Source organism: Eubalaena glacialis, chromosome X, assembly GCF_028564815.1.
Source record: "Eubalaena glacialis isolate mEubGla1 chromosome X, mEubGla1.1.hap2.+ XY, whole genome shotgun sequence".
Taxonomy (NCBI): Eukaryota; Metazoa; Chordata; class Mammalia; order Artiodactyla; family Balaenidae; genus Eubalaena; species Eubalaena glacialis.
The window spans coordinates 16,039,729-16,063,131 of record NC_083736.1 but is presented as its reverse complement, the minus strand read 5'-3'; the positions used below and the strand labels follow the sequence as shown (position 1 = coordinate 16,063,131).

General features: G+C 37.8%; 1 protein-coding gene across 1 annotated transcript in view; it reads right to left on the bottom strand.

The window, feature by feature from the left end:
- The window catches only part of PPEF1 (protein phosphatase with EF-hand domain 1), a 121,526-nt gene that overhangs the window by 64,623 nt on the left and 33,500 nt on the right, over nucleotides 1-23,403 (bottom strand). Inside the window, exons 3-4 of the mRNA XM_061178374.1 lie at nucleotides 21,544-21,671; nucleotides 7,950-8,010 (exon numbers count right to left, since the gene is read on the bottom strand). Of these exons, the coding sequence (XP_061034357.1) occupies nucleotides 7,950-8,010; nucleotides 21,544-21,671 (189 nt within the window). The remainder of the gene's footprint in view (nucleotides 1-7,949; nucleotides 8,011-21,543; nucleotides 21,672-23,403) is intronic.

Below are 23,403 nucleotides of genomic sequence, written 5' to 3'. Positions count from 1 at the left end.
GTACTCCAATATTTTTTGGTGGTAATTGATGATGTTTTATAAGAAGTTAAATTTAGGAGTAATAATGTCTGTCTTCAATGTGGTCCAGCAGAGGTTATTTTTCTCATTTGGGTTTGGTTTGAGATTTGAGGAAACTTAATTATTTCATTTTATGTTTGAAAACTAGAAATGCAGAGCATCTTGGTAAATTTTATCTCAGGTTCATTTTGTAGGCAGAAAAGCCAAAATATTCTACTTGAATATCTTAATGATCATTTCTACTTGGTAGTCTTTCTTAGAATAGCATCTTACTCCAAAAAAAAAAAACCTTTCTTCTTCCCAGCTTTACTTACTGAAAAATCAGGCTTCTCTTGGGAAAACAACAACAACCAAACAAACAAAACCAAAAACAACCTCAGCAGTTGCACTATATCATCTTTTTTCTTTTTAACATCTTTATTGGAGTATAATTGCTTTACTGTGTGTTAAATGGTGTGTTAGTTTCTGCTTTATAACAAAGTGAATCAGCTATACATATACATATATCCCCATATCCCCTCCCTCTTGCGTCTCCCTCCCTCCCACCCTCCCTATCCCACCCCTCTAGGTGGTCACAAAGCACCGAGCTGATCTCCCTGTGCTATGTGGCTGCTTCCCACTAGCTATCGGTTTTACATTTGGTAGTGTACATATGTCCAGGCCACTCTCTCACTTTGTCCCAGCTTACCCTTCCCCCTCCCTGTATCCTCAAGTCCATTCTCTAGTAGGTCTGCGTCTTTATTCCCACACTATATCGTCTTATAACTACCTTACTGAGAAATCCCAACTGGTGAGGTATAAACAAGAACTGATTTTCTTTTCCCGATCATTGCCTTCACCAATGTTCTGTCAACTTTCCCTTCCTCATCAGCTAACTGACACATCAAGTCAATACCACCAGCTCTGGTTATTAAAACTCAGTCTTGTTATTTAAGACCGTAATAAAAATATTGCTTTTCTTCTTAAAAAAAAAAAAAAAGTCCAGTCTGGCCCTTCCTTTCATACATTTGATGACCCTCATTTCTTATAAGTTCAGTGATAAATACATGAAAAAGCACCATTTCCCTAAACCAATTTTTTTTTCTTTTTTTCTTTTTTTTGGCCTTGCCGCGCAGCTTGCAGGATCTTAATTCCCCAACCAGGGATTGAACCTGGGCCCCCTGCAGTGGAAGTGCGGAGTACTAACCACTGGGCCACCAGGGAATTCCCTAAACCAATTCTTTTTTTTTTTTTAATTTAGTTTTGCCTGCACTGGGTCTTCGTTGCTGTGCGCGGGCTTTCTCTAGTTGCAGCGAGCGGGGGCTACTCTTTGTTGCGGTGCACGGGCTTCTCATTGCAGTGGCTTCTCTTGCTGCAGAGCACGGGCTCTAGGCGCCCAGGCTTCAGTAGTTGTGGCACGTGGGCTCAGTAGTTGTGGCTTGCAGGCTCTAGAGCGCAGGCTCAGTAGTTGTGGCGCACAGGCTTAGTTGCTCCAGGGCATGTGGGATCTTCCCGGACCAGGACTCAAACCTGTGTCCCCTGGATTGACAGGCGGATTCTTAACCACTGCGCCACCAGGGAAGCCCCCTAAACCAATTCTTAATCAAAACTACTCAATATGAAATATCAATAAACATCAAATCATAATCCTTCTGCTGGTTTTTATCCACATAATAAAGAATAACATAGATTTTCTTCCTAACGTGGGTAGCTAACGTGCATCATATGTGAAAACAATCAAAAGCGTCAACATTTCAAATGCAAGTACTGTCCTTGTGGGCTGTAACTATTATAACTAATAATAATAATTTAATGAATGCCAGCTATAAGAATATTTGTGCAACATGTAATTAGAATTAATCCATACCTATTTGGTTTCTAATTCTGTCAACATGAATCTATAGTAATTAAATATAATAAAATCTTGAATTATAACTGAATGATGCCTTAACAAGTTGTTCTAAAGAAAATACCTCAAAAATACCCCCTACACACAATCTTTTCTTTTGCCCAGTACAGACTCAAAATCTGGACTAGGAAAAATCTAAAGCTCATAATTTTTAAAAAAAAAACAATTTCTGCCTCTACCACCCGCATGTCACTTTGAATACAAGCTCCAGACATTGCTGGAAAAAGAAAAGCACAAACTGAACCATGTTTATAGTTACTTCATTTCTCAATTATGAATCTGGATTAAAATCATGAGTGTCCATACAATAAGTTCAATAGATGCCAAAATGACATTTTGTAAAATTCAACACCTGTTCTTGATTTTTTTAAAAACTCAGAAAACTAGGAATGGAAGGACACCTCCTTAACGTATTTTTAAAAATCTAAATCAACGGTAATGGTTTTTCCATTAAATCATTAACAAAACGAGGATGCCCACTTTCACTGTTTCATTTTAACACTGTTCTGCTATCTCCAGCAAATATAATACAACATGAAGCCAAAATAAGAGCAGTGACTCTTGGATAGAAAGATATAAAAATAAAGTTACTTGTGACCAGTGTGATTAAATATCTACACTCAAGGAAATCAATTGAAAAACTCCCAGAATTGATAGGAGAATTAAAATAATACAGCAGTTAATCTCACTGGTTTGAATCACAGCTTCACCACTGATAAGATGAATAACCTTGGGAGGTTACCTTATAAGCCTCAGTATTCTCATCCACAAAAGGAGGATGAGAATACTAATTCCACTGGTTTGTCATGAAAACTAAATGAAATGATATATTTAAAGCACTTAAAAGACATGGCACATGGCATTTAATAAATATGAGTAGTAATAATAATAATTATTATTATTTAATGTTACTGTTCAATAGTATCACAATACAAAATAAACAGACATAAACCAAACGCTTTACTAAATACTACCAATAATCATCAGGGAGATACAGTGGGGGAAATATCTTATTCACCATAGCAACAAAAAATATAAAATACCTGGCTTGATAGGACATTTTGATTGATCTGGGAAGCAGAAAGAAAAGTCAAAACAACACTTCCACTCACTCCATCCCACTCCCCACTTCCACCAGACTCTGTTTAAACCTGTTGCTATGTATATACCAGCTTTGGCTTTCTACCTGTGGGAGGAGGCTGATGTGAAAACTCAGACTGGGGAACGGATGTGCAGCGTCTCCCCATCAAGTCCTATGAATTGGCTTTGAGCAAGCAGTAGGACATGTAGGTCACCTCTCACCTTTGGAACACCCAGAATGTCTCAGCATGCTCTGTGCCTCAGAGTTAAAACCATTAAACTGGCCCTGGTATCTGGAAATGTTAAGTGACCTTCCGGTCCCTAAATATACCCTGCTTAGGGGTCATAGCACTTCTGCCAAACAGGCCTAGGTAGAGGTTGTCTGGAACTTTCCCACCAAAAAGGGCCATCAGAAAGCAACCTACAGTAATGTACAGTATGGTGACTCTAGTCAACAATACTCTATTATATATTGAAAGTTGCTAAGAGAGTACATTTTAAAAGCTCTCACCACACACACACAAAATTGTAACTATGTGAATTGATGCATGTGTTAACTAACATTGTGGTAATCATTTTGCAATATATGCATATAAGAAATCATTATACTGTACACCTTAAACTTATATAATGTTATATGTTAATTATATTTTAATAAAGCTGGAAAAAATTTTGAAAGTGAAATCAACATACAGCAATAATCTGTAAATCTCTTTTTCTGATACATATAATAACTAACTCAGTATGATACTAGGACTCTATAATAGAGAGATGTGTAAGATAACAGACAGCCCGGAAATATGCCCTATTACACATTTTTAAATGAATATATTATGAAGGAGGCACTACAAAACATGGTGAAAAGATACATTATGAAATAAATGTCGTGGGGAAAATTTGGTTAACTACTTGGACATTTTCTTCTAGGTGTGTTTTTTAATTATTCTCAACCGCTAGGCATCAAAATTTCCTTTTTAAATTTAATATCAAAAATTCAAAATTTATGAAATGTTAAAACTTTTAAAAGTCAAATCATAAAAAATCTAGAAAAACAGCCATGGTAATCCACATTTTAAATATTTCAGGGCCTTCTAAGTTTAAAAGCCAAGGATTCACAAAGAAAAAGATATTTAGACTTGAAAAGAAAGATATTTTAAATAATTAATGGATGAAAATTTCCTAAATCTGACAAAAATATCAACTTAGATATAACAGAAACTCAGCAAACCCCACACAGGATAAATAAAAATGAAACCTCATCAAGGCATATTATGGTTAAACGCTATTTTCCAATGTCACTTAGGTTATTTTGTTTCTTCCCCACCTCCTTTGGGTGATGGTTATTCATTTGTAATACAATTAAGTTCATTTGTCACAGTGTGTATTCTATTTGGGAATCACATTCTCTCTCTCTTCCTGTTTTTAATTAATTATTATTATTTTTTTAGGGATGTGAAACATTATCATGGTTCTAAGATTCAGAACTACAGAAAGGTATTCTCAGAGGTGTGTCACTTGCCCCTCATCCCTCCTACCCAAACCCCATTCTCCCCATTCTTTCTGCCCTGCTCCCACCTGTACCTCCATTTCCTGTAGGTAAATAATGCCATTAGTTTCTGATTTACCCTGTAGGTTTCTCCTGTATTTATTTTTGCACAAATGAGCACACACAGACACACACACATGCACACACGCTCATATCAGGCAAGGGTTTCTTAAGCAGGATACAGAAAGCACTAACCATAAAAGAAAAAAATTGTACTACATTAAAATCAAGAAAGTCGGGCTTCCCTGGTGGCGCAGTGGTTGAGAATCTGCCTGCCAATGCAGGGGACACGGGTTCGAACCCTGGTCTGGGAAGATCCCACATGCCGCGGAGCAACTAGGCCCGTGAGCCACAACTACTGAGCCTGCGCGTCTGGAGCCTGTGCTCCGCGACAAGAGAGGCCGCGATAGTGAGAGGCCCGCGCACCGCGATGAAGAGTGGCCCCCGCTTGCCGCAACTAGAGAAAGCCCTCACACAGAAACGAAGACCCAACACAGCCAAAAATAAAAATAAATTAATTAATTTAAAAAAAAATCAAGAATGTCTACTCATCAAAAGACATCATTTAAAGATTAAAGACTAGGGGGATGGATAAAAGCCAAAGACTAGGAGCAGATATTTGCAATAAATTTATCTAACAAAGATTCACATTCTCATATTTAGAATACCTACAGAACTCTTACAAATTGGTAAGAAAAAGGCAGATACCCAATAGAAAAATGGGCAAAAGACCTGAACAGGCACGTTGCCATACGGGATGTCCACGTGACTGCTAAACATTCAAACAAGTGAGCAACTTCTCTGCTCACCAGGGGAATGCAAATTAAAGCAGAAATGTGATATTACTACATACCCACCAGAATGGCTAAAATGAAAAGGACTGATAATTTCAGGTGTTGACAAAGATACTGAACAACTGGAACTCTCATACACTGTTGGCAGTATAACTTGGTACAACAATTTTGTAAAACTGTTTATCAGTACCTAATAAAGCTGACCATATGTATGCCCTGTAACTCCAAACTTCCTTTCCTGGGTTGTGGCACATCTTTATAATAATGGTCCCCAGCGAATCACGTCTCCTTGTATTCATATCCCTTTACAAGATAATGCTGCTGCTACTGCTACCTGCAAGAGATGGATCTTTCCTAACCCCTTTGAATCTGCACCTAGCCTTGTGACTTGCTTTGACCAATAGGATATGGCAGAACTGATTTTGTGTGAGTTCCAGAGCAGAGGCCTAAAGAGGCCTTGTGGCTTCTGCCTTTGCCCTCTTGGGATCTAGCTGCCATGTAAAGAAGTCCAGGATATCCTGTTGGACAGAGAGGCTGCATGAGGAGGACTGAGGTATCCAAGCTCATAGCCAACACCAAAGTCCCAAACATGTGAGAAAACCATTTGGACCTCCCTCTCCAGCCCAGCTAAGTTGAGTGAGACCAACTGACACCACATGCAACAAAGGCAAGCCATCCCCACTGAGCCCTTCAAATGCCTGACCCACAGAATCACAAGCAATAAAATGGTTGTTGTTTTAAAGCACTAAATTTTGGGGTGGTTTGTTATACAGCAATAGATAACTGAAAATGAGTATATAGCAGAAGAAAAGAATACATATGTTCACTAAAAAGGACAAGTACAAGAATGTGCATAGTAGTACCATTTAAATTACCAAAACTGAAAACAACTCCAATGTCCATAAACAATAGAATGGATAAATTTTGGTATATTCATAAAATTAAATATTATTCAGCAATAAGAATGACCAAATGGATGACTCTCACAAATATAAAGTTGAGTAAAAGAAGCAAAACTGTACGTTTTCATTTATACAGAGAAGTTCAAAAACAAGCAAAACTAATCTAGGAGGTAGAAGTCAGGAAAGTAGTGACGAGGGTGCAGGGATTGGGTAGTGAGTAGAGGAGAACAGGAGGGGGCTTCTGTGGCTATGATAATGTTTTATTTCTTATTCTGGGTGCATGTTACAAGGCTGAGGTTACTCTGAGAAAATTTATTAAGTCATATACTTATCATTTGTGTACTTTCCTGTAATTTGTATACTTTTCTTCCAGAAAAGTTTACATAAGAAGGTTAAACCACTGTCCCCTTCTCTGATAAAATTTTTAAAATATTTTTAAATCACTTGCATAATTTTTTAAGCAGATTTTTAAAAATATAGAGCCTGAGTAAATATCTTTGGGCTGGAACCCAGCCATCTGTGGCTATGAATATCCATAAGTGATTCTGATGCATAGCTCAGATTAAAATATTAGGTCATTAGCAGAAAGAGGGCTGTTTCATTTCATTATTATTATATTTCCTCTCAGAAATATTTTTGCCAAAGAACATGAAGCACAAACAACTGTCTTCAAATTGTAATTAGCTAAAAGAAAAAAAATGGCAAAATACCTACTTCCCACCCACTCCCCACTCCTCAGGTTTCGCTATTCCACCATTCAGAAACCTTCTACAGATCATTAAATGCTTTAATTAGTTTCACACATATGTACTTAGCTCAGAGCATACCATTAAAACACCCTTCTTTCACCACTTTAAAGGGTGCTCACTAGATTAAAAGATGCTTTAGATGCCATACACATTTTTAACTAGAACAAAAATGGTTGGCCCAAATTAAAGAAAAATGAGCTTCTAAGTCAAGTGCCTACCTTGAAGATAACAACAGGCAGATCTTAATTTGCAGAGAAATACATGACTTGTGAATAACTATAATTTTTTTTTTTTTTTGGCCATGCCGTGTGGCATGTGAGATCTTAGTTCCCTGACCAGGGACTGAACCCATGCCCCCTGCAGTGGAAGCACTGAGTCCTAACCACTGGACCGCCAGGGAAGTCCCTCAATAACTATAATTTTAAAATCATTTTGAATCACACCTATATTGTATACATCTGAAATGATTTACTTAGTCATTTCAGAATGACTAAATAAATGATAGATAAATAGACAGCCTGACAGACAGCTAGCTAGCTATGGAGAAAACAGAGACATGATGGTGCCAACTGTGTTTAATCCCTCACCCAGATCTGTTTCATGAAATAGTCAAGATATTTTGATCTCTCAGCACAAAAGTTCTGTAGATTAAAAATAAGATCCTCTTTACTAAGCTACTATTGTACATCAGTATGCTGTGGTTCAGAGAAGGTATTCAACATACTAATGTAAAATGAAATCTAATTCAGTTTTTTGAAAATGAAAAAATTAAATGGTCAATTTAGTTGACAGCAATCAAGGATGGAAAAAGCCAGTTAAACTGATTTCACCAGTTGCTTGGTGTCACACAGACAAGACAGATGGGCATCTTTTTAATTTCTTAGTGTTCTCCCATCTTCAGAGTTTACATTCCTTGATGAGACAATTCAATATTTAATGACTGCTTTTCAAAAGACGAAACTTTTTACTTACTTGAATCTTCCTCAAGTACACGTGTATAGTTTTCCAACATGAAGGAGAAGAAGTTGGATAGCTGGACAAAATAAAAATACATTGATCAATTAATGAATCCCAAACAGGTACTGGTGGTGTTCCATGCAAGTCCCCTTTACTCCTCTGAAGTTCTCATCTCCCAGCTGCCATAGATGCTAATGGGTATCGCTTCTACCTGCCCTCCTCCTCCCCAGGATTGCCCTTGGCAGATGGGCAGCACCTCCCCCAGAGTTGCTTAGGATATCAGATATCCCTCCCTCCTGGGGGGATGCCCATAGAAAATGACTAACTGAAGCAAGAGTATCACAGCCCAGACCCCCACCTCCCTTGCCACTGGGTGGGACAAACTGATGCATTTCACACTTCAGAGCTCCCAATGGGATCAGGCTGAGGTCAGACTTCTCCAGAAACCATATTTTTGCCTAGCTTCTTCCCTGTCCTATCTTGCTTTCCTCACTCCCTTATAGGTTTTCCCTGAGAATACTCTCTCAGGAAGTCACTTGTACCAGAAGCCCCTATCTCAGACTCTGCTTCTAGGAAACCCACTTAAGACAGCTGCTAGATTTTTTTCATTATGATCTCTTCTATTCCTTTCGGTGGTGAGAATAAGGGATATTCTTAATGCCAAATATATTTGGTAAATGAAGGAAGGAAGGGAGGGAGGAAGGGAAAGATGGAAATCTACCAGCATTCCAACCATCACCTAGATACTGCCTCTATGCCCACCAATTACCTGCAAAGACCTGCATGTATACAGCACAAAAAACTTCCAAGCCCTGTCTCCCATGAAGAGTGAACACTAAGGAACCTTACCAATCTGGGAGTAGATATGGCAGTTGAGGGAAGGAAGACCTTCCATACAAATATCAAAATGTATGATTTTAACGCTGTTGATGGATTTGTCAATTAAGAGTCAACAGAAATCACAATGAGATACCACTTCACACACACTAGGATGACTATCATCAAAAAAGACAAATAATAACAAATGTTGGCAAAGATGTGGCAAAATTAAAGCCCTCATACACTGCTGGTGGGAATGCAAAATGGTACAGCTGCTTTGGAAAACAGTTTAGCAATTACTCAAAAAGTTAAACACAGACTTACTCGATGACCCAGCAATTCCACTCCTAGGTATATACCCAAGAGAACTGAACAAATATGTTCACAGAAAAACTTGCACACAAATATTCATAGTAGCATTATTCATAACAGCCAAAGAAGTGGAAGCAACCCAAATGAGTTATCCACTGAGGAGAGGATAAACAAAATGTGCTATATCTATACAACGGAATAATATTCAGCAGTAAAGAGGAATGAAGTATTGACACATGCTACAACATGGATGAACCTTGAAGACATTATGCTAAGTGAAAGAAGCCAGTCACAAAGGATCGCATATTGTGTGATTCCATTTATTTGAAATGGCCAGAAAAGTCAAATCGATAAAGACAAAAGCAGATTAGTAGTTGCCAGGGGCTGGGCAGAGGACGGGAATGGGGAGTGAGTGCTAATCAGTATAGAGGTGTTTTTTTTTTTTTTTCCTTTGGTTGGGGGGTGACGAAAATGTTCTAAAATATATTGTGGTGACGATTGCACAACTTTGTGAATAAACTAAAGGCCATTGAATTTTCTAATATTTTTTTTTTGAATTTTTGAATTTTATTTTATTTTTTTATACAGCAAGTTCTTATTAGTCATCAATTTTATACACATCAGTGTATACATGTCAATCCCAATCGCCCAATTCATCCCACCACCCCCACCACCCCCCCCGCGGCTTTCCCCCCTTGGTGTCCATACGTTTGTTCTCTACATCTGTGTCTCAATTTCTGCCCTGCAAACCGGTTCATCTGTACCATTTTTCTAGGTTCCACATATATGCGTTAACACACAATATTTGTTTTTCTCTTTCTGACACACTTCATTCTGTATGACAGTCTCTAGATCCATCCACGTCTCAACAAATGACCCAATTTCGTTCCTTTTTATGGCTGAGTAATATTCCATTGTGTATATGTACCACTACTTCTTTATCCATTTGTCTGTCGATGGGCATTTAGGTTGCTTCCATGACCTGGCTATTGTAAATAGTGCTGCAGTGAACATTGGGGTGCATGTGTCTTTTTGAATTGTGGTTTTCTCTGGGTATATGCCCAGTAGTGGGATTGCTGGATCATATGGTAATTCTATTTTTAGTTTTTTAAGGAACCTCCATACAGTTCTCCATAGCGGCTATATCACTTTACAATGCTGCCAACAGTGCAAGAGGGTTCCCTTTTCTCCACACCCTCTCCAGCATTTGTTGTTTGTAGATTTTCTGATGATGCCCATTCTAACTGGTGTGAGGTGATACCTCATTGTAGTTTTGATTTGCATTTCTCTAATAATTAGTGATGTTGAGCAGCTTTTCATGTGCTTCCTGGCCATCTGTATGTCTCCTTTGGAGAAATGTCTATTTAGGTCTTCTGCCCATTTTTGGATTGGGTTGTTTGTTTCTTTAATTTTGAGCTGCATGAGCTGTTTATATATTTTTGAGATTAATCCTTTGTTCGTTGATTCATTTGCAAATATTTTCTCCCATTCTGAACGCTGTCTTTTCGTCTTGTTTATGGTTTCCTTTGCTGTGCAAAAGCTTTGAAGTTTCATTAGGTCCCATTTCTTTATTTTTGTTTTTATTTCCATTACTCTAGGAGGTGGATCAAAAAAGATCTTGCTGTGATTTATGTCAAAGAGTGTTCTTCCTATGTTTTCCTCTAAGAGTTTTATAGTGTCGGGTCTTACATTTAGGTCTCGGATCCATTTTGAGTTTATTTTTGTGTATGGTGTTAGGGAGTGTTCTAATTTCATTCTTTTACATGCAGCTGTCCAGTTTTCCCAGCACCACTTATTGAAGAGACTGTCTTTTCTCCATTGTATATCCTTGCCTCCTTTGTCATAGATTAGTTGACCATAGGTGTGTGGGTTTACCTCTGGGCTTTCTATCTTGTTCCATTGATCTATGTTTCTGTTTTTGTGCCAGTACCATATTGTCTTGATTACTGTAGCTTTGTAGTATAGTCTGAAGTCAGGGAGTCTGATTCCTCCAGCTCCGTTTTTCTCCCTCAAGACTGCTTTAGCTATTCGGGGTCTCTGGTGTCTCCATACAAATTTTAAGATTTTTTGTTCTAGTTCCGTAAAAAATGCCATTGGTAATTTGATAGGGATTGCATTGATTCTGTAGGTTGCTTTGGGTAGTACAGTCATTTTCAAAATATTGATTCTTCCAATCCAAGAACATGGTCTCTCCATCTGTTGGTATCATTTTTAATTTCTTTCATCAGTGTCTTACAGTTTTCTGCATACAGGTCTTTTGTCTCCCTAGGAAGGTCAATTCCTAGGTATTATATTCTTTTTGTTGCAATGGTAAATGGGAGTGTTTCCTTAATTTCCCTTTCAGATTTTTCATCATTAGTGTATAGGAATGCAAGAGATTTCTGTGCATTAATTTTGTATCCTGCAACTTTACCAAATTCATTAATTAGCTCTAGTAGTTTTCTGGTGGCATCTTTAGGATTCTCTATGTATAGTATCATGTCATCTGCAAACAGTGACAGTTTTACTTCTTCTTTTCCAATTTGTATTCCTTTTATTTCTTTTTCTTCTCTGATTGCTGTGTCTAGGACTTCCAAAACTATGTTGAATAACAGCGGTGAGAGTGGACATCCTTGTCTCGTTCCTGATCTTAGAGGAAATGCTTTCAGTTTTTCACCATTGAGAATGATGTTTGCTGTGGGTTTGTCTTATATGGCCTTTATTAGGTTGAGGTAGGTTCCCTCTATGCCCACTTTCTGGAGAGCTTTTATCATAAATGGGTGTTGAATTTTGTCAAAAGCTTTTTCTGAATTTATTGACATGACCATATGGGTTTTATTCTTCAATTTGTTAATATGGTGTATCACATTGATTGATTTGCATATATTGAAGAATCCTTGCATCCCTGGGATAAATCCCACTTGATCATGGTGTATGATCCTTTTAATGTGTTGCTGGATTCTGTTTGCTAGTATTTTGTTGAGGATTTTTGCATCTATATTCATCAGTGATATTGGTCTGTAATTTTCTTTTTTTGTAGTATCTTTGTCTGGTTTTGGTATCAGGGTGATGGTGGCCTCATAGAATGAGTTTGGGAGTGTTCCTTCCTCTGCAGTTTTTTGGAAGAGTTTGAGAAGGATGGTGTTAGCTCTTCTCTAAATGTTTGATAGAATTCACCTGTGAAGCCATCTGGTCCTGGACTTTTGTTTGTTGGAAGATTTTTAATCACAGTTTCAATTTCATTACTTGTGATTGGTCTGTTCATATTTTCTGTTTCTTCCTGGTTCAGTCTTGGAAGGTTATACCTTTCTAAGACTTTGTCCATTTCTTCCAGGTTGTCCATTTTATTGGCATAGAGTTGCTGGTAGTAGTCTCTTAGGATGCTTTGTATTTCTGCAGTGTCTGTTGTAACTTCTCCTTTTTCATTTCTAATTTTATTGATTTGAGTCCTCTCCCTCTTTTTCTTGATGAGTCTGGCTAATGGTTTATCAATTTTGTTTACCTTCTCAAAGAACCAGCTTTTAGTTTTATTGATCTTTGCTTTTGTTTTCTTTGTTTCTATTTCATTTATTTCTGCTCTGATCTTTATGATATCTTTTCTTCTGCTAACTTTGGGTTTTGTTTGTTCTTCTTTCTCTACTTCCTTTAGGTGTAAGGTTAGATTGTTTATTTGAGATTTTTCTTGTTTCTTGAGGTAGGCTTGTATAGCTATAAACTTCCCTCTTAGAACTGCTTTTGCTGCATCCCATAGGTTTTGGATTGTCGTGTTTTCATTGTCATTTGTCTCTAGGTATTTTTTGATTTCCTCTTTGATTTCTTCAGTGATCTCTTGGTTATTTAGTCACGTAGTGTTTAGTCTCCATGTGTTTGTGTTTTTTACGTTTTTCCCCTGTAATTCATTTTGAATCTCATAGTCTTGGGGTCAGAAAAGATGCCTGATATGATTTCAATTTTCTTAAATTTACTGAGGCTTGATTTGTGACCCAAGATGTGATCTACCCTGGAGAATGTTCCGTGTGCACTTGAGAAGAAAGTGTAATCTGCTGTTTTTGGATGGAATGTCCTATAAATATCAATTAAATCTATCTGGTCTATTGTATCATTTAAAGCTTCTGTTTTCTTATTTATTTCCATTTTGGATGATCTGTCCATTGGTGTAAGTGAGGTGTTAAAGTCCACCACTATTATTGTGTTACTGTCGATTTCCTCTTTTACAGCTGTTAGCAGCTGTCTTATGTATTGAGGTGCTCCTATGTTGGGTGCATATATATTTATAATTGTTATATCTTCTTCTTGGATTGATCCCTTTGATCATTACGTAGTGTGCTTCCTTGTCTCTTGTAACATTCTTTATTTTAAAGTCTATTTTATCTGATATGAGTATTGCTCCTCCAGCTTTCTTTTGATTTCCATTTGCATGGAATATCTTTTTCCATCCCCTCACTTTCAGTCTGTATGTGTCCCTAGGTCTGAAGTGGGTCTCTTGTAGACAGCATATATATGGGTCTTGTTTTTGTATCCATTCAGCGAGCCTGTGTCTTTTGCTTGGAGCATTTAAGCCATTCACGTTTAAGGTAATTATCGATATGTATGTTCCTATGACTATTTTCTTAATTGTTTTGGGTTTGTTTTGTAGGTCCTTTTCTTCTCTTGTGTTTCCCAGTTAGAGAAGTTCCTTTAGCATTTGTTGTAGAGCTGGTTTGGTGGTGCTGAATTCTCTTAGCTTTTGCTTGTCCGTAAAGCTTTTGATTTCTCCATCGAATCTGAATGAGATCCTTGCCAGGTAGAGTAATCTTGGTTGTAGGTTCTTCCCTTTCATCACTTTAAGTATATCATGCCACTCCCTTCTGGCTTGTAGAGTTTCTGCTGAGAAAGCAGCTGTTAACCTTACAGGAGTTCCCTTGTATGTTATTTGTCGTTTTTCCCTTGCTGCTTTCAATCATTTTTCTTTGTCTTTAATTTTTGCTAATTTGATTACTATGTGTCTTGGCGTGTTTCTCCTTGGGTTTATCCTATATGGGACTCGCTGTGCTTCCTGGACTTGGGTGGCTATTTCCTTTCCCATGTTAGGGCAGTTTTCGACTATAATCTCTTCAAATATTTTCTCGGGTCCTTTCTCTCTCTCTTCTCCTTCTGGGACCCCTATGATGCGAATGTTGTTGCATTTAATGTTGTCCCAGAGGTCTCTTAGGCTGTCTTCATTTCTTTTCATTCTTTTTTCTTTATTCTGTTCCGCAGCAGTGAATTCCACCATTCCGTCTTCCAGGTCACTTATCCGTTCTTCTGCCTCAGTTATTCTGCTATTGATTCCTTCTAGTGTAGTTTTCATTTCAGTTATTGTATTGTTCATCTCTGTTTGTTTGTTCTTTAATTCTTCTAGGTCTTTGTTAAACATTTCTTGCATCTTCTCGATCTTTGCCTCCATTCTTTTTCCGAGGTCCTGGATCATCTTCACTATCATTATTCTGAATTCTTTTTCTGGAAGGTTGCCTATCTCCACTTCATTTAGTTGTTTTTCTGGAGTTTTATCTTGTTCCTTCATCTGGTACATAGCCCTCTGCCTTTTCATCTTGGCTATCTTTCTGTGGATGTGGTTTTTGTTCCACAGCCTGCAGGATTGTAGTTCTTCTTGCTTCTGCTGTCTGCCCTCTGGTGGATGAGGCTATCTAAGAGGCTTGTGCAGGTTTTCTGATGGGAGGGACTTGTGGTGGGTAGAGCTGAGTGTTTCTCTGGTGGGCAGAGCTCAGTAAAACTTTAATCCGCTTGACTGCTGATGGGTGGGGCTGGGTTCCCTCCCTGTTGGTTGTTTGGCCTGAGGCAACCCAACACTGGAGCCTACCTGGGCTCTTTGGTGGGGCTAATGGCGGACTCTGGGAGGGCTCACACCAAGGAGTACTTACCAGAACTTCAGCTGCCAGTGTCCTTGTCCCCACGGTGAGCCACAGCCACCCCCTGCCTGTGCAGGAGACCATCCAACACTAGCAGGTAGGTCTGGTTCAGTCTCCCCTGGGGTCACTGCTCCTTCCCCTGGGTCCCACTGCACACACTACTTTGTGTGTGCCTTCCAGGAGTGGAGTCTCTGTTTCCCCCAGTCCTGTCAAAGTCCTGCAATCAAATCCCACTAGGCTTCAAAGTCTGATTCTCTAGGAATTCCTCCTCCCATTGCCGGACCCCCAGGTTGGGAAGCCTGATGTGGGGCTCAGATCCTTCACTCCAGTGGGTGGACTTCTGTGGTATAAGTGTTCTCCAGTCTGTGAGTCACCCACCCAGCAGTTATGGGATTTGATTTTGCTGTGATTGCGCCCCTCCTACCGTCTCACTGTGGCTTCTCCTTTGTCTTTGGATGTGGGGTATCTTTTTTGGTGAGTTCCAGTGTCTTCCTGTGGATGATTGTCCAGCAGCTAGTTGTGATTCTGGTGTTCTCACAAGAGGGAGTGAGAGCTGGGATTGTTTTCTTAATTACATTTTTGGATTATTCATTTATAGTGTATAGAAATACAGTTGATTTTTGTATGTTGTGCAATCTTAATGAACTTTTTTATTAGTTCTAATAGTTTTTTTAATTTATCTTTTTAATTGAAGTGTAGTTGCTGTACAAAGTTCTAATAGTTTTTAGTGGAATCTATGGGATTTTCTATATAGGGGTCCCAGAAGGAGAAGAGAGAGAGAGAAAGGACCCGAGAAAATATTTGAAGAGATTATAGTCGAAAACTGCCCTAACATGGGAAAGGAAATAGCCACCCAAGTCCAGGAAGCGCAGAGAGTCCCATATAGGATAAACCCAAGGAGAAACACGCCAAGACACATAGTAATCAAATTAGCAAAAATTAAAGACAAAGAAAAATGATTGAAAGCAGCAAGGGAAAAACGACAAATAACATACAAGGGAACTCCCATAAGGTTAACAGCTGCTTTCTCAGCAGAAACTCTACAAGCCAGAAGGGAGTGGCATGATATACTTAAAGTGATGAAAGGGAAGAACCTACAACCAAGATTACTCTACCCAGCAAGGATCTCATTCAGATTCGATGGAGAAATCAAAAGCTTTACAGACAAGCAAAAGCTAAAAGAATTCAGCACCACCAAACCAGCTCTACAACAAATGCTAAAGGAACTTCTCTAACTGGGAAACACAAGAGAAGAAAAGGACCTACAAAACAAACCCAAAACAATTAAGAAAATAGTCATAGGAACATACATATCGATAATTACCTTAAACGTGAATGGCTTAAATGCTCCAAGCAAAAGACACAGGCTCGCTGAATGGATACAAAAATAAGACCCATATATATGCTGTCTACAAGAGACCCACTTCAGACCTAGGGACACATACAGACTGAAAGTGAGGGGATGGAAAAAGATATTCCATGCAAATGGAAATCAAAAGAAAGCTGGAGGAGCAATACTCATATCAGATAAAATAGACTTTAAAATAAAGAATGTTACAAGAGACAAGGAAGCACACTACATAATGATCAAGGGATCAATCCAAGAAGAAGATATAACAATTATAAATATATATGCACCCAACATAGGAGCACCTCAATACATAAGGCAACTGCTAACAGCTCTAAAAGAGGAAATCGACAGGAACACAATAATAGTGGTGGACTTTAACACCTCACTTACACCAATGGACAGATCATGCAAAATGAAAATAAAGAAAGAAACAGAAGCTTTAAATGACACAATAGACCAGATAGATTTAATTGATATTTATAGGACATTCCATCCCAAAACAGCAGATTACACTTTCTTCTCAAGTGTGCACGGAACATTCTCCAGGATAGATCACATCTTGGGTCACAAATCAAGCCTCAGTAAATTTAAGAAAATTGAAATCATATCAAGCATCTTTTCTGACCACAACACTATTAGATTAGAAATGAATTATAGGGAAAAAAACGTAAAAAACACAAACACATGGAGGCTAAACAATACATTACTAAATAACCAAGAGATCACTGAAGAAATCAAAGAGGAAATCAAAAAATAGCTAGAGACAAATGACAATGAAAACACGACGATCCAAAACCTATGGGATGCAGCAAAAGCAGTTCTAAGAGGGAAGTTTATAGCTATACAAGCCTACCTAAAGAAACAAGAAAAATCTCAAGTAAACAATCTAACCTTACACCTAAAGGAACTAGAGAAAGAAGAACAAACAAAACCCAAAGTTAGCAGAAGGAAAGAAATCATAAAGATCAGAGTGGAAATAAATGAAATAGAAACAAAGAAAACAAAAGCAAAGATCAATAAAACTAAAAGCTGGTTCTTTGAGAAGATAAACAAAATTGATAAGCCATTAGCCAGACTCATCAAGAAAAAGAGGGAGAGGACTCAAATCAATAAAATTAGAAATGAAAAAGGAGAAGTTACAACAGACACTGCAGAAATACAAAGCATCCTAAGAGACTACTACCAGCAACTCTATGCCAATAAAATGGACAACCTGGAAGAAATGGACAAAGTCTTAGAAAGGTATAACCTTCCAAGACTGAACCAGGAAGAAACAGAAAATATGAACAGACCAATCACAAGTTATGAAATTGAAACTGTGATTAAAAATCTTCCAACAAACAAAAGTCCAGGACCAGATGGCTTCACAGGTGAATTCTATCAAACATTTAGAGAAGAGCTTACACCATCCTTCTCAAACTCTTCCAAAAAATTGCAGAGGAAGGAACACTCCCAAACTCATTCTATGAGGCCACCATCACCCTGAAACCAAAACCAGACAAAGATACTACAAAAAAAGAAAATTACAGACCAATATCACTGATGACTGTAGATGCAAAAATCCTCAACAAAATACTAGCAAACAGAATCCAACAACACATTAAAAGGATCATACACCACGATCAAGTGGGATTTATCCCAGGGATGCAAGGATTCTTCAATATACGTAAATCAATCAATGTGATACACCATATTAACAAATTGAAGAAGAAAAACCATATGATCATCTCAATAGATGCAGAAAAAGCTTTTGACAAAATTCAACACCCATTTATGATAAAAACTCTCCAGAAAGTGGGCATAGAGGGAACCTACCTCAACATAATAAAGGCCATATAAGACAAACCCACAGCAAACATCATTCTCAATGGTGAAAAACTGGAAGCATTTCCTCTAAGATCAGGAATGAGACAAGGATGTCCACTCTCACCACTATTATTCAACATAATTTTGGAAGTCCTAGCCACGGCAATCAGAGAAGAAAAAGAAATAAAAGGAATACAAATTGGAAAAGAAGAAGTAAAACTGTCACTGTCTGCAGATGACATGATATTATACATAGAGAATCCTAAAGATGCCACCAGAAAACTACTAGAGCTAATCAATGAATTTGGTAAAGTTGCAGGATACAAAATTAATGCACAGAAATCTCTTGCATTCTTATACACTAATGATGAAAAATCTGAAAGAGAAATTATGGAAACACTCCCATTTACCATTGCAACAAAAAGAATAAAATACCTAGGAATAAACCTACCTAGGGAGACAAAAGACCTCTATGCAGAAAACTATAAGACACTGATGAAAGAAATTAAAGATGATACCAACATATGGAGAGATATACCATGTTCTTGGATTGGAAGAATCAATATTGTGAAAATGACTATACTACCCAAAGCAATCTACAGATTCAATGCAATTCCTATCAAATTACCAATGGCATTTTTTACAGAACTAGAACCAATCATCTTAAAATTTGTATGGAGACACAAAAGACCCCGAATAGCCAAAGCAGTCTTGAGAAAGAAAAACGGAGCTGGAGGAATCAGACTCCCTGAATTCAGACTATACTACAAAGCTACAGTAATCAAGACAATATGGTACTGGCACAAAAACAGAAACATAGATCAATGGAACAAGATAGAAAGCCCAGAGATAAACCCACGCACCTATGGTTAACTAATCTATGACAAAGGAGGCAAAGATATACAATGGAGAAAAGACAGTCTCTTCAATAAGTGGTGTTGGGAAAACTGGACAGCTACATGTAAAAGAATGAAATTAGAACACTCCCTAACACCATACACAAAAATAAACTCAAAATGGATCCGAGACCTAAATGTAAGACCGGACACTATAAAACTCTTAGAGGAAAACATAGGAAGAACACTCTTTGACATAAATCACAGCAAGATCTTTTTTGATCCACCTCCTACAGTAATGGAAATAAAAACAAAAATAAACAAATGGGACCTAATGAAACTTCAAAGCTTTTGCACAGCAAAGGAAACCATAAACAAGACGAAAAGACAACCCTCAGAATGGGAGAAAATATTTGCAAACGAACCAACGGACAAAGGATTAATCTCCAAAATATATAAACAGCTCAGGCAGCTCAATATTAAAAAAACAAACAACCCAATCCCAAAATGGGCAGAAGACCTAAATAGACATTTCTCCAAAGCAGACATACAGATGGCCAAGAAGCACATGAAAAGATGCTCAACATCACTAATTATTAGAGAAATGCAAATCAAAACTACAATGAGGTATTACCTCACACCAGTTAGAATCGGCAGCATCAGAAAATCTACAAACAACAAATGCTGGAGAGGATGTGGAGAAAAGGGAACCCTCTTGCACTGTTGGTGGGAATGTAAATTGATACAGCCACTATGGAGAACAGTATGGAGGTTCCTTAAAAAACTAAATATAGATTTACCATATGATCCAGCAATCCCACTACTGGGCGTATACCCAGAGAAAACCACAATTCAAAAAGACACATGCACCCCAATGTTCATTGCAGCACTATTTACAATAGCCAGGTCATGGAAGCAACGTAAATGCCCATCGACAGACGAATGGATAAAGAAGTTGTGGTATATATATACAATGGAATATTACTCAGCCATAAAAAGCAACGAAATTGAGTCATTTGTTGAGACGTGGATGGATCTAGAGACTGTCATACAGAGTGAAGTAAGTCAGAAAGAGAAAAACAAATATCATATATTAACACATGTATGTGGAACCTAGAAAAATGGTACAGATGAGCCAGTTTGCAGGGCAGAAGTTGAGACACAGATGTAGAGAACAGACATATGGACACCGAGGGGGGAAAACTGCAGTGGGGTGGGGATAGTGGTGTGCTGAATTGGGCGATTGGGATTGACATGTATACACTGATGTGTATAAAATTGAGACTAATAAGAACCTGCAGTATAAAAAAACAAACAAAACAACTAATACTAAACTTTTATTGGGTTATTTATATGGAAATATGTTAATATAAATGTTTCAGACATTACATGAAATTTCTAAAAGTCTTATATGTTCTGGTATAATGTTATAAGTCATAATTCTAGTTATTACTTTAAAATGTATATCTCAGAAATAACTAAATTTCCTTGTCAATTGCATTATTATGAACTTTCATCAAATCTTTAACCGTGGTCATTTTTAAGTCTTTTGTCATTTACAGACAGTTCTGGGTGTACTCTGATGCTTTTGCAAATATGTTCCTATAAAAGGGTTTCATCTTCAAGGAATTCATGGAAAAGACTCTGACAAGTACAGGTTTCTGGTAACTGACTATACTGCTGAACTGAATGAATAAGTATTTTCAGAACTCTAATGAAAAACTGATGAACTCATAAAAGTGCTAACAAAAGATCAAGATGAAAAAAAAAATTAATTACATGGGACTGAGTAAACTGATGAGGATGATTATAATTTTTGTGACTTTCTGTTTGAATTAAAAAAAAAAATCCCACGAGGACTCAGAGGCAAAGAATATACAAATCAATTTTCACTGCAAAGTAAAGGAGCTGTTACAGTGGAGGATTACTGGACTGAATGTCAATATTATGACATAGTATGAGTGTGTTTCGTGTTTGGTAATTGCAATCATTGTTGCTTTTGTTGTGGTCATCCAAAAAAAATAAAAAATAAAAATTAAAAAAAAATTAAAAAAAACCAAACTCTTCATATTGTTCCACAAGTTGATTTTTTCATTAACAAATATGTTGTACTAGATCTTTCCAAGATCTTTTTATTGTTAAAAGTACTTTTTTTCTATTAATAAGCATTAAAGCTGGATTTACATACCGCTTTTGCAAGCTTGACAAAGTCTTTCCTCACCCATCTATATTCTCTTCTAGAATTTTCATATGTTTGCTCCCTGCTCCCAGGAAATTCTTCCATTTACTTAACTCCTTAAAGTAATTTTTTTACTTCATAAAGTAACAACTTTACTATTAGGGCACATACCAAAAAAACAGAATAAGACCATTTTTTATTAGTTAACTAGACATCTGGCAGCCCTCTTAAAAAGATGAACTTCAGAACTGAAAAACACCATCCTCTTCCCAAATCATACTCTCTCAGTAGCTAGTTCCAAAACAATGTCACTATATCTTCTATAAAAGTCTTTCACCAAGGTTCCTCAGCTTAAAATGCACTCAAACTTTCATTCTTTCAATAAAAGGGGTAAAGGGAAGCATTTTACCAAAATAAGAGACAAGCTTGCAAAACAGACCTGCAATTGGCCTTGTTCATCAGCGTATTCGATGGACTGGAAGATGGTGAGGGCATAGCGTTGTCTGGTCTTCAGCTGAGCACTACGACCTCGGTACCAGTTCTGGATGACCAATGCGGCTTTTAGCGCTGCAGACCCACAGGATACGAAAGGGAAAGAAAAACAGTTACTATGGAGCTATGGGGGGAAGGTAAGTGCTTCAGAAAAAATCAGTCCACCTGGATTCCTAGGTTCTAAGAACATAAAAACTACAGACAACAAGATGTTCCTTTATGTTTTTGTACAATGTCCTCAAGTCTCAAATGCTCAGGAATAATGATGACCCAGCCATCGAAAGTAGCATTTTTGGAGCCTGAATTTGAATCCCAACTCTGCTGACTACTGTCTATGTGATTTTGGGAAAGTTATTAGAACTCTCAAAGCTTCAGTTTCCTCGTCTGGCACTATTTGAAGTCTATGTACGCCCTATGAAGTAGCAATTCCATTCTTCATTATATACCCCGAAGCAATTCTCACACAGCCCATAAAGGAGACACACGGGGATACAATGCTTCTTTGTTGGCGGCCGTAGGGAGTTTGACACCAACGCAACCTGGCTGTCCACTGCTAGGAAGGAGAAGATGTGACTGTGGTGGGTGTACACCATGGAGTATTATGCCACAACTGGAAGCAATATATAGCAACGTGGATGGGTCTTCAAAATATAGTGCTTCAGTTAGAACAGTTATCAAAAAGTTAGAGACAGAATGGAATATAATAAAATGATACCATTTTATATAAATTTAAAATACACGCACACGAAACCACAATATACGTTTCATAAGAATATACGGAAAGGAAAAGATACTAAAAATAAGAAATTGGTTATTTGTGGGGGGTGGGTGAATGAATGAGCATAGAGTATATGGTTAAAAGGGAATAAGCTAATGAAATAACTACCATAAGAAAGGGCCTTGCGCAGACCAATGATGACAATGTACAACATACTGAGAAGTATGATTCACTCCACCTTCTCCACCTGCGATTCAACTGATAAAAGATGAATAAATGAACACACCTCCCTCCTTCACAGAGTTACTATGAGGATGAAATGAGATACTACAGGTGAAGAGTTTAGTCCAGTGCCCAGTGTAAAGCATTTACTAAATAAATGGCAACTATAGTGACAAGTATTGTCTTGTTTGTGGATTATTCAGGCACACTGACTCTCTTCTGGGGCTGGGAGCCTTTGAACCATCCTGTAGCTTCATAGTTTTGAAGAAAGAAATCAGGTGAGAGAGAATGAGATTTAAAATATAGTCTCTTATGCCTTTCTCAACTTTTAGAGTGACGAGTAATCAACACCAGCTGGCTCCTTTTATTCATGCCATAATTTTTCCCAGTTAGCACATAAGAATTAAGAGTTAACTCTAACAAGAACAATTTGAGTTCTGAAGCAGCAATCCAGCCTCTCGGCTTAGTACTGCTGTGGTATAACAAGTATACACTATTCATCTGAGGGTTTGTGTTTATGAGCTTCTCCAAGGCTGTTGGGTTCCAGAGACTCTTGTTTCATTATTCAGCTCTCAGAAAACCCCAGGAAATAGGCATAAGGTCAAGTACCATTATCTTTATAGGGAAAAACCACAGGGAGAAGAAATCAAGTGATGTTCAATATCACAAAGTGAATAATTGGTAGTACCATGTCTGAAATCTCAAGTGTTCTCACCATACCATCATGCAGAGCCCAGGTTCACCTGAAAGGTCTGTTCTGTGGGACAGTCACTGTCATGACCAACCAACCCTCAGCTCAGGGGCTCTGTTCACCAAGCACAACGGAACTGTTCCAGGGCTATTTACTGAACACTTACTGAGGGCCAG